Source organism: Hordeum vulgare, chromosome 4H (assembly GCF_904849725.1).
Source record: "Hordeum vulgare subsp. vulgare chromosome 4H, MorexV3_pseudomolecules_assembly, whole genome shotgun sequence".
Lineage (NCBI taxonomy): Eukaryota > Viridiplantae > Streptophyta > Magnoliopsida > Poales > Poaceae > Hordeum > Hordeum vulgare.
Genome location: NC_058521.1, coordinates 398,731,415 through 398,742,751, shown reverse-complemented (window position 1 = coordinate 398,742,751; position 11,337 = coordinate 398,731,415). Strand labels below are relative to the sequence as shown.

The 11,337-nt window shown below is 44.1% G+C and overlaps 1 protein-coding gene across 4 annotated transcripts; it reads right to left on the bottom strand.

Moving 5' to 3' along the window:
- Nucleotides 1-668: 668 nt before the first annotated feature.
- Nucleotides 669-4,182, bottom strand: LOC123448723 (hydroxyacylglutathione hydrolase cytoplasmic). 4 transcript variants are annotated; one of them, XM_045125704.1, is made up of 8 exons: nucleotides 3,945-4,182; nucleotides 3,724-3,846; nucleotides 2,734-2,895; nucleotides 2,327-2,405; nucleotides 2,143-2,256; nucleotides 1,421-1,597; nucleotides 1,086-1,189; nucleotides 669-1,010 (listed from the first exon to the last, which is right to left on the bottom strand). In XM_045125704.1, the coding sequence occupies exons 1-7, from the start codon at nucleotides 3,989-3,991 to the stop codon at nucleotides 1,115-1,117; spliced, it is 777 nt and encodes a 258-aa protein (XP_044981639.1). In that variant the 5' UTR covers nucleotides 3,992-4,182; the 3' UTR covers nucleotides 669-1,010; nucleotides 1,086-1,114. The 4 variants fall into 4 exon arrangements, with proteins under 4 accessions (XP_044981639.1, XP_044981640.1, XP_044981637.1 ...); XM_045125705.1 differs by having other exon boundaries at nucleotides 669-997; XM_045125702.1 differs by having other exon boundaries at nucleotides 1,090-1,189.
- Between the last annotated feature and the right edge of the window lie 7,155 nt (nucleotides 4,183-11,337).

Sequence of the window (11,337 nt, the reverse complement as noted above, 5' to 3'; positions counted from 1 at the left end):
CCTCAGGCGCTTCGTGCGGCACGCAGGGCTCAAGGCGCGCCTGGCCACCGAGTTCAAGATCCTCGACTGTGATACCCGGAGCAGACACAGCCCCTCGCCGGCGTCCTATTGGAACGGCTTCACCCCCAACGCCGGCAGCTACTACCCCTCAAGTGCCGCCGCCACGGCATCACCGCCGTCCGGTGGAGAGCGGCCGTTTCCGGATTGCAAGCTGGGTACGGACGACCTGCTCAGCCTCGTCATGCACATGGGCAAGCCCGCCTTCTTGGAGAAAGCCAAGCACATGTTTGGTTACGCGGGCGCTGAGGAGAGCTCCAAGGTGACGAGAGGCGCCGCCGATGCAAAGGTCGCCGTCATAGAAGCGCCGCAGCCAAGTGAGGCAGGCGATCTGGCGGCCACTTTCAGACCGTTCGCCCCGCCCAAGTTGCCCCTCGGCCGGCTGGGCTTCAGCCAGTTCGCCGGCTCTTCCACCCAACCATTCATGGTGAAGCCACCGACGTCGAAATCTCCTGGGGAGAAGAGACGAGAATGAAGGACGAACCCAGGTCCAGCAAGTCCACTACGTCCATTTTGTGTCGTGTCCTCGAATCCCACTATATTGCCGAACATCAGCCGGGAAATGGTTTTATTTTGCAACCCCTCTGTTCGGATGTATCGAGGAAGTAGAATAATTGCAACTAGCATCTTATTTATTTTTTAATCCAAGCTGAAATGGGCAGCGTCCGTGTGGTAGTCAAACACCCAAGTGGCTCATCATCAAATGTATGCAAGATCCAACCATCACATATTTCAGATATACACAAGAAATTCTGCCACAGACCACAACGTAATTAACATGCCACAGCCCTTGTTTTCTGATTGATTCCAAAGCATATTAGCAGACTGGACTCCTTTCCCTTATGTTTTCCTTGAAGGAAACAGTAGGATATTACCTTCTTAACACGTACTGTAGTTGATATATAACTTGTCTCCTTGCCACTCTCAAAGCATCGCACGGCTGTAAACGCCACCTACACCGTAACGATTACCGCATCAGCCAACTTTAAGAGGCCTCGCAAACTTAGAACAAGAAGCAGCAGCAGGACCTACACAGTATGAGTGGCAGCTGCGTTTATCAACCTTTCCAGGTATCCTTGATGTTCCTGACCGTCCTCAGCGCTTCAACTGCCGACTTGGCACCGAATTTTGCCTGCAGGATCGACGATACAGTCCAGGTAAGCATCACCAACAAAAGGAATTAACTTGAGTTATTATTTTTCTCCAGCACACACCAAATGTGTGTCATTTGTGTTGGAAGAAACTGTTGAGATGGCACAAGGGTACAAAAGCAACGGAAAAACCAAGGAGACCAAATGAGCAGAAACTGGTGAAGAAGAAAACGACAAATGGGGGTAGTAACTAAAGGGTGTGCTTTACGGACCTGTATTTCAGGGAGATCAACACGCATGAAGGTGTTTATCTCAAACTCATCTCCTATAGTTGAGGGAACTGTCGGTTGATTTGCTTCACGCTGCTTTTGAGCCCATTCCAGTTTCTGCTTCATTTTTTCGTTCTCTGGCTCGACCGTCAGCATGAATTGTAGGCTCTTTACAGTGTACTGTGAGTCAAAATGAAATAATAAGAGCAGAGTATACATCACTTATCTGTTCAAGCATATCAACGACACATAACACAAATTATTGTTGGGCACACACATGGAGTTAATGGCAAAGGTGTTTTCAGCATTTAAAAAAAAAGAATAGTGTGACATGAACACCTTTTACATAACATAGGTAGCCAGATTGCAACATTTTGAGCCAGACAGAAAATTTATCAGATACTAGATTTTAGTTAAGGATCCCTATACTAACCTCATTCAAAATTCATGTTTTCACATGCACTCCACAATCTAAAGCATACGTCATCTTCTATAACTCAAGTTTAAATGGAGACTAAAACAATCAAGGAATAGCATAGAGGATGTAGAGTGGCATGATAGCTATTACTACTTGTCGATGTTGAACAGATGAAACAGATACACATAGAACCGAACAACTAATTGAGGAATATATCTGCTACACTTCAGAGTATATAAGTTTCATTGAAGATTCATATTTGTCAAAAAAGAAGGCCTGGTATTCCAGAAAGAGCTAAGAAACTTGCCTCATGGCCACAGTAAACACGAGTTGACTTAGGCAGCGAGCCCAGTGTAACACAAAGGGACTGATACATTTGCTCTGCTGTGCCCTCAAAAAACCTCCCACAACCAGCAATGAACTGCGCTTCAAAAAATGGTCAGGTATTTAACATGAAAGAAGAGCAATTATTATGCAATGTGTATACTAACCAAGGTGTCTCCAGTAAATACTGCTGGGTCTTCCTCCTTTTTGCTAGTAACGTAGTAGCTAATATGACCTTTTGTATGACTGTTGGAAATATAAAAATGGTAAGGACCACCAAATCAAGAAAATAAAGAAGTTGATGATTCACAGAGCAAACATACAAAAAGCTCCAACACCATTCAAATCAGTAATCCTAGTAAAATCCATGAAGTAGTTGTGCTATTGTATGATTTATTTGTTCGAGCGAATGCACATCTGTGAATAGTTCGGTGTCCTTATACCAAAAAATGATTTATTTCTTAACTTTTAAAGCTTACGTGATCTAGAAATGAGAAACCATACTATAATCATATAAGACAACTAATGAGGAGGTGAGAACTATGTTACATGGCAAGAAGGTAACAACTCATACCACGGCGTATGTAGGCATAGTATCTCAATTTCCTTCCCAATGGATAACTTAGTTCCATTTTCCACCTGATCAGTGCAGCCTTTAACATTGTCCATGGATCCCCCGTAGACCTTAATCCCTGGCACCAGCAGCCTCATCTTCTCATTGCCACCAGCATGATCCCTAGAACAATAAAATAATCATTACCAGCTCACCAAATGACTGCATGATACCTGACGATTATTATAGCACATATGAAGTAAATCATCATTACCAGCTCAATAGATGGTTCCAGTATCACCTTTAGCACATATTGAGTACTCCCGCCTCCGATCCAAAATAAGTGTCGCAGTTTTGAACTGCTATCCAGTTCAAAACTGCAACACTTATTATGGATCGGACGTAGTATTATTTATCTTCTACCTAGTGCCTGATAGCTATCTTGAAAGCATCAAAATGTTTTCTTCGTCGGTCTTCATTTGTATTAGAAACGCCACATGTAGTACAAATGGAATACGCCAATTACTTACTGCATATTCAGTGGAGTGTCCACATAGCTCTTTCATTATTGTGTAATTTATTACTTCATTTCTCTTCAGCCATTTCTTATGTATGTTATTCAAGTTTGTATCGTTCTCTACATGATTGCTGATGAATCGAACAAATATATGTTGGTTTAGCACATATTGTACTAACATTCTGTTCACCTTAGGGATGAAACTGGAGCGGAAACTTTCCGGATTTTCCACAGAAAAACGGTAACGGAGAAGAAATACGGAAACGGCATATTGCAGAACGGAAACGGAAATGAATTTCTTCGTTCTCCCGCAGAAATTCCATTTCCGTAACTACGAAACTTTCCGGTTTTTCCATGGCTACCATGTGGCTCAGTCCAGCAGACGATAAAAGAAGTCTAGGAATCAGGAAGCAGGGCACATCCCTATTCAAGAAAGTACAGACCCTCTTTAACAAGCAAGGGAAGTAAGACGATGAATTGCTAGCCTGGCGTACCAGTGGTGGTGGGTGGTGAGGACACAGTCGATGTATGCGCCGACCTCGCTGGCCGCCGCCAGCACCTTCTCCGGCTCCACAGGGTCGACGGCCGCCGCCGCCTTGGTGCTCTCGTCAACGATCCTTGGAAAGAGAATAAACAGGATCTCGAAAATCTCAAACGAATCTCTGAGCAGAAGCTAGTAAGCAACAGAGAAGTAAGGGAGGTTTCAGATTCGCACAGGTAGGCATAGTTGTCCTCCAAGCAAGCGACCGGAATGATCTTCATCTTTCGATTTCTGGAACCAAGCCCTGAGCCCCTGACGGAGAAGAGTAGAAGCAGGCCGGAAGGGAGGAGAGGGTCGTGGAAGGTTAAGAATGGGGAACAACCGCTTTAGGCTTGTTCGGTTAATCCCTCAAAATCCGCTATTTACCATTTTTAATATGAGGCTTCATAAGATTGCCACTTTCAACGTTTGTTTTGTAAAAATACCATCCAGCTCTTCTGCACTTTGATAAACATGCCATTTCCCCTCTTTTTTTTCATTGCTTTTCTCTTTCTTTTCCATTTTCTATCATTTAAAAAGACAAAAGTATCCTTGGATCTTTAAACCTTATCTGATGTGTTGGTGGACAGGTTGGATGGGGATTCCTCGTGCCTAGCTCATCCTTATTATCATGTTGCTTGCCGGCAAACTTGGTTGATGCTTGCCGAACTAGCGCACTTCCCCACATTAGCTGGACCACGCCACAGGTCACCACCATTGCTAGCTCATGCCGTGCACACACCACCGTAGCTCGACCATGCCCGTTTGAGCAACTACCAGGTCGCCGTCGTCGCTAGTCCATGCCTGTGCGCACCACCGCGACTGAGTGCCCTAGCTTGACCGTGTCCATGTAACCACATGTCGTCGCGCCCGTAGCTGCGTGTACGGCGCCGCTCGCCCTTGCCGTGCTGATGCCTGCGGCTTGTTGCCGGTGCTCGTCTACACGCGCCGACACAGTCCCGCGGATGCCTACGCGAGCGATCGCAACTTGCCGTCAGTGATCGCCCACGCATGTGCGCGAGCGCAACTCGCTCTCTCCTTCAGGTGTTGGCGGTAGCAGCTGGAGGAGACATATGCGTGCGCGAGTTGTGAAGATGGAGATAGCATTAGGTGTATTTTGGTCCTTTCAGGTGCCAGAAAATGGAAAAGTACAAGGAAAACAATGAAAGAAAGGAAAATGGCATTTTAATCAAAGTCTCCATGAGCTGGATGACATTTTTACGAAGCCAATGTTGTGGGTGACAATTCTGCCAAGCCTCGTATTGAAAGTGGCAAATAGCCGATTTTCTCTCCCAAAGGGGGGTTGGAGGGGATTTTGGCAGATTTTGACTTGTGACGGATTTAGTCCCTCTCAATCCCTTCAAACCTCTTCAAATCTCAACGAACCGAACAAGGCCTTAGGGAAAATGGGATCCTATGTATAAGGGTCACGATATTCACCACACGCGTGACATGTAAGGATACTTGTCGTATGTGTGGCATCGATGTAGAACCGATTGCACGCGTATGTCCGGTCGTCCCTCCTTCCGCCCGCACGTCCGACGTACCACTCGGACGCTCGCACGTCCGGTCTTTCCATCCTACGGTTCGCACGACCAACGTGTTGTCCCTCCCCGCTCCGAGCGTGCCACATTAGCCACCCCACCACGAGCCATCTCTCACCTCCCAGTCGGCAGTCTTCCCATACCTTCCTTCTCTTGGTTCACAAATTGCCATGGCAACCAAACCAAAACCTTAGCACCCCTTGGACGAGAAAGAGGGCAACGAAATCCACAAAGGTAAGAAACCTCGTGGATTCGGCCATTCTACTCTCTCATCCCCTTACAAATTTACATCTAAATTGCCTTCATGGATCCGGACGTTACTAGATTTTTGCCACATGGATCCAAAACCTCATATATCCGGACGTTCTCATACCCTCTCGCAAATCAACGAAGTTGCCATCCTGTGTACTAGATTTGATCTGCATATTGCTTGCCATCAAAGTTCATAGTAGCTGGAAATTTGGGGTTGTCATGGAATTGATCTACTTGAAAGTAAGATCGAATGCATTTAGAATCGAAGGTATGGTGAGGAAATAGGTTGGTATGGGGGAGGGGCAAACTAAAGCATAGTTTTTCATCAGGACATTGGAGGACAAAAATTGCCGCCCAACTTTGCTGGATGTTACCACCCGGTTATAGAAGTAGTTGCCGCCAATTCTTCATGGTAGTTGCCATCTCGGGTGTAGAAGTACTATGCAGAAGGATGCATTATCAAAAAGATGCACGACTTCAATGTTTTAATTGCCATGCTATGTTAGGGTGTATGACATTCATACGATAACATTGTCGTGACACTTTTAGTTGAACTAACAAAATAGCATGGAAAGAATAATGCATACTCATGCATGCCGTGATTTATCATTTTACACGATTTAAAAAAACACGGGATGAAGCAAAATGGATCCTGGAGGTCTAGTCCTTGGTTTTTTGGACAACCACAAGCGCCCCCATGGGATGCACTAGGGTACAATGAACTCATTTCAACAGGTCCATTGCTGCCACTACTACAACAATACGCAGACATGGGTGGGTTACGCGACGGAAAAAGTTAGATTTGTCATGTTTGTAGATATAAAAATGGCATACATTTTATCTTTACGTTGACATGCTCGCACGGTCTTACGATACAACCACACAACCAGGATTCCCGTGGCAAGCTACACCACAAGGAGCTATCGGTGCCACGGATGCAGGACATGAACTACAAGTAGCACATGTGGCAAATCAAGGTATTGTGAACTCAAAGAAATCATGGCATCTAATTAATGTGACAAAAATAAGAAGCAGGCCAACAAAAATAATCTGAGATCTTCAAGCGAGTAAGAAAAGAACATCATTGATGGTGAACTATCAAATTTACAATTTTTCAAAACGCAGGAACGACATGCAACTCGTGGCAACACATGGCATTAGGAGACCTAAGATCGACATCTTATGTAGGTGAGATATAGTAAAACTGCTCGCACACACAAACGTATCAAAGGAAACTAAGAAAAATATGTAGAATGTAGTTGCCAAGCATGGTCAACTACAATTGCCATCTATGGGCAACTGCAGTTGCGAACTCCGATCAAATGCATTTGCCATGGTTATCCAAGTGCAGAGCGTGCTGAACCACAGTTGCCATGGTGTAACAACACGTAACCGATGATCCAGAAGATTCCCTTTTTTCCATTGTCATAGTGTGATTTATTAGGTTTTCGCATTCGTCATCGCATCATACGCATCATCCGCATTGCATCGGCACTCCATTGTCGTCATTTTCTAAAACTTGCATTCGTTATTAGTTGCCGGTTTTTTCCGTTTTTTGTCGTTGACCGTTTCGGGACCAACCACACACGCACGCGCTCGCGACATCGCTTAAATATTGTTTTTAAAAACATGTATAAAACTTTCTCGGAATGAGTTGAAAGTTGGCCTGCAGCCTTGTTTTATTATAGGTAGACCGTCTGGCAAATTTCGTCGCATTCGGAGTCGATTTGATACCCGAACCGTTAAACCTATAATGGCACTATAGTCGGTCAAACGTCGGACGTTTTGGTGTTTTAAAAATCTTGTCACGGGTTGCCAAATTCCCTCTCATATCAACCCAAAACATGTATACACAGCCCAATCCAGCCCAACTAAACATTCCCCGTGACTGGAGCCGTCCTATCGCAATCAGAGGGCTCGAAAACGGTCTAAGAACCCCCTACCCTAAAACCTGCCTATTTAATCCCTCCCCTCCTACCAAAAATGGCTAAACCTATCCCCTCTATCCTCCCTCCTCGAATTCGAAGCCGCCAACTCCTTGCCCGCCACTCGAGGATGCCGCGGGCGACCTCTCGAGCCACTAGCGCGCTGCCACGTCGCCCCTGGCGCCGCCCACCGTCGCAGCCGTGCAGGCTCACGACAGCAAATCTGGCCAAACGGGTCGTGCCTGGCGGGCTAGCTCGGCTGCCCGCAGGCCAAGCACGAGACGGGCCCGACCCGACATGTTGGGGAACGTTGCATGGGAAACAAAAAATTTCCTACGCACACGAAGACCTATCATGGTGACGTTCATCTACGAGAGGGAGATTTGATCCACATACACATGTAGATCGCTCAGCGGGAAGCGTTAAGAAACGCGGTTGATGTAGTGGTATAGCTTCGTGATTCAAATCACCGTCGTCCCACGATCCGTTCTGATCTAGCGCCGAACGGACGACACCTCCGCATTCCGCACATGTACAGCTCAATGACGATCTCGGCCTTCTTGATCCAGCAAGAGAGACGGAGAAGTAGATGAGTTCTCCGGCAGCGTGACGTCGCGCCGGTGTTGGTGATGATCTATTCCTGCAGGGCTTCATCCAGCTCCACAGAAATCTAATCTAGAGGAAGAACTATGATGTGTAGGTTTGAGTTGCACGTGGCAAAGTTGTGTCTCAAAAATCCCTAAACCTCTAGTATATATAGGAGGAGGGGAGAGGCAGCCTTGGTGCACCAAGGGAACCCTCCTAATGATGTGATCCCATTATCAAGTGACAACACTTGTCTATGGCCAAGAAACCTTGACCATCTTTGATCAACGAGCTAGTCAACTAGAGGCTTACTACGAACCATCTTTTGTCTATGTATCCACACATGTATTTGAGTTTCCAATCAATACAATTATAGCATGGATAATAAACGATTATCACGAACAAAGAAATATAATAATAACTAATTTATTATTGCCTCTAGGGCATATTTCCAATAGTCTCCCACTTGCACTAGAGTCAATAATCTAGTTCACATCACTATGTGATTTTAACGAATCCAACACCCATATAGTTCCGGGGTTTGACCACGTCTTGCTTGTGAGAGAGGTTTTAGTCAACGGGTCTGAACCTTTCAGATTTAAGTGTGCTTTACAAATATTTATGTCATCTTATAGATGCTGCTACTACGTGCTATTCGAAAACAATCCAAATATCTACTCTACTATACGAATCTGTTTTACTACTCAGAGTTATCCGGATTAGTGTCAAAGCTTGCATCGGCGTGACCCTTTACGACGAACTCTCTAACCATCTCCATAATCGAGAAAAATTCCTTAGTCCATTAGTTACTAAAGATAACTTTGACCGATGTTTAGTGATTCAATCCTGGATCACTCTCTGTACCTCTTAACAGACTTGTGTCAAGGCACGCATCAGGTGTGGTACACAGCATGACATACTTTAGAGTCTATGGATAAGGCATAGGGGATGACCCTCGTCCTTTCTCTTTCTTATGCCATGGTCGGGTTTTGAGTATTACTCAAATTCACACCTTACAACACAACCAAGAACTCCTTCTTCGCTGATCTATTTTGAACTCCTTCAAAAACCTGTCAAGGCATGCATTTCATTGAAAGTTCTATTTAGCGTTTTGATCTATCTCTATAGATCTTGATGCTCAATGTTCAAGTAGCTCTATCCAGGTCTTCCTTTGAAAAACTCCTTTCAAACAACCCTTTATGCTTTATAGAAATTCTACATTACTTCCGGTCAACAATATGCCAACTACATATACTTATCAGAAATTCTATAGTGCTCCCACTGACTTCTTTGGAAATACAAGTTTCTCATAAACCTTGTATAAACCAAAAAGCTTTTGATCATCTCATCAAAGCATATATTCCAACTCCGAGATGCTTGCACCAGTCCATAGAAGGATCACTGGAGCTTGCATACTTGTTAGCATCCTTAGGATCGACAAAACCTTCTGGTTGTATCACATACAACCTTTCCTCAAGGAAACCATCGAGGAAACAATGTTTTTACATCCTATGTGCAATATTTCATAAATAATGCAGCAACTGCTAACACAATTCCAACAGACTTTTAGCATCCCTATGAGTGAGAAAGTCTCATCATAGTCAACCATTTGAACTTGTCGGAAACATCTTTGCGATAAGTTGAGCTTTTCTTAATGGTGACTTTTCACCATCATCGTCTGTCTTCTCTTTAAAGATCCATCTTTACTTAATAGTCCTACGACCATCAAGTAGTTCTTCCAAAGTCTACACTTTGTTTTCATACATGGATCCTCTCTCGGATTTCATGGCCTCCAGCCATTTGTCGGAATCCGGACCCACCATCGCTTCTCCATACCTCGTAGGTTCATTGTTGTCTAACAACATGACCTCCAAGACAGGGTTACCGTACCATTCTGTAGTAGTACGCGACCTTGTCGACCTACGAGGTTTGTAGTAACTTGATCCGAAGCTCAATGATCACCATCATCAGTTTCCACTTTAATTGGTGTAGGCGCCACAGGAACAACTTCCTGCGCCCTGCTACACATTGGTTGAAGTGATCATTCACTAACCTCATCAAGTTCCACCACCCTCCCACTCAATTCTTTCGAGAGAAACCTTTCTTCAAGAAAGGACTCATTTCTAGAAACAAACACTTTGCTTCCGGATATGAGATAGGAGATGTACCCAACTGCTTTGGATATCCTATGAAGATGCATTTATCCACTTTGGGTTCGAGCTCATCAGGATGAAACATAAGCATCACAGCCCCAAACTTTTAAGAAATGACAGCTTAGGTTTCTCCAAACCATAGTTCATACTGTGTCATCTCAACGGAAATATGCGGTGCCCTATTTAAAGTGAATGTAGTTCTATCTAATGCATAACCCATAAACGATAGTGGTAATTTGATAAGAGACATCATAGTATGCGTTATATCCAATAGGGCGCGGCTGTGACATTCGAACACACCATCACACTATGGTGTTCTAGGTGGCATGAACTGCAAAACAGTTTCTACATTGTCTTAACTGTGTACCAAAAAACTCGTAACTTAGATATTCATCTCTATGATCATATCGTAGACAGTTTATCCTCTTGTCACGACGATCTTCACTCTGAAATAGCTTTGAACTTTTCAATATTTCAGACTTGTGATTCATCAAGTAAATACTCCTGTATCTACTCAAATCGTCAGTGAAGTAAGAACATAACGATATCCACTGCGTGCCTCAGCACTCATTGGACTTGTACACATCAAATATGTATTACTTCTAACAAGTTACTTTCTTGTTCCATGTGGTATGATTTTGCATGTCTCAAGTGATTCAAAATCAAGTGAATCCAAACGATCCATCCGCATAGAGTTTCTTCATGCGTTTATACCAACAGGTATGGTTTGCATGTCTCAAACGTTTCAAAAATGAGTGAGTACAAAGATCCATCAGCATGGAGCTTCTTCATGCATTTTACACCAACATGACTCAAGTGGCAGTGCCACAAGTAAGTGGTACTATCATTATTACTTTGTATCTTTTGGCATCAATATTATGAACATGTGTAACACTATGATCGAGATTCAATAAACCATTGAAGGTAAGTATTCAGGCAAATAGAATAACTATTATTCTCTTTAAATGAATAATCGTATTGCAATAAACATGATCCAATCATGTTCATGCTCAACGCAAACACCAAATAACAATTATTTAGGTTTAACACCAATCTCGATGGTACAGGGAGCATGCGATGTTTGATCACATCAACCTTGGAGACACTTCCAACACATATCGTCACCTCG

Bases quoted from the DNA above. Each gene is read 5' to 3' on its own strand.
- LOC123448723 (XM_045125704.1), bottom strand. From the start codon at position 3,991: ATGAAGATCATTCCGGTCGCTTGCTTGGAGGACAACTATGCCTACCT. The intron at 3,847-3,944 runs GTGCGAATCTGA...TCTCTTTCCAAG, and splicing joins GAGGACAACTATGCCTACCT to GATCGTTGACGAGAGCACCA. The intron at 2,257-2,326 runs GTTAGTATACAC...TTTGAAGCGCAG, and splicing joins TATTTACTGGAGACACCTTG to TTCATTGCTGGTTGTGGGAG.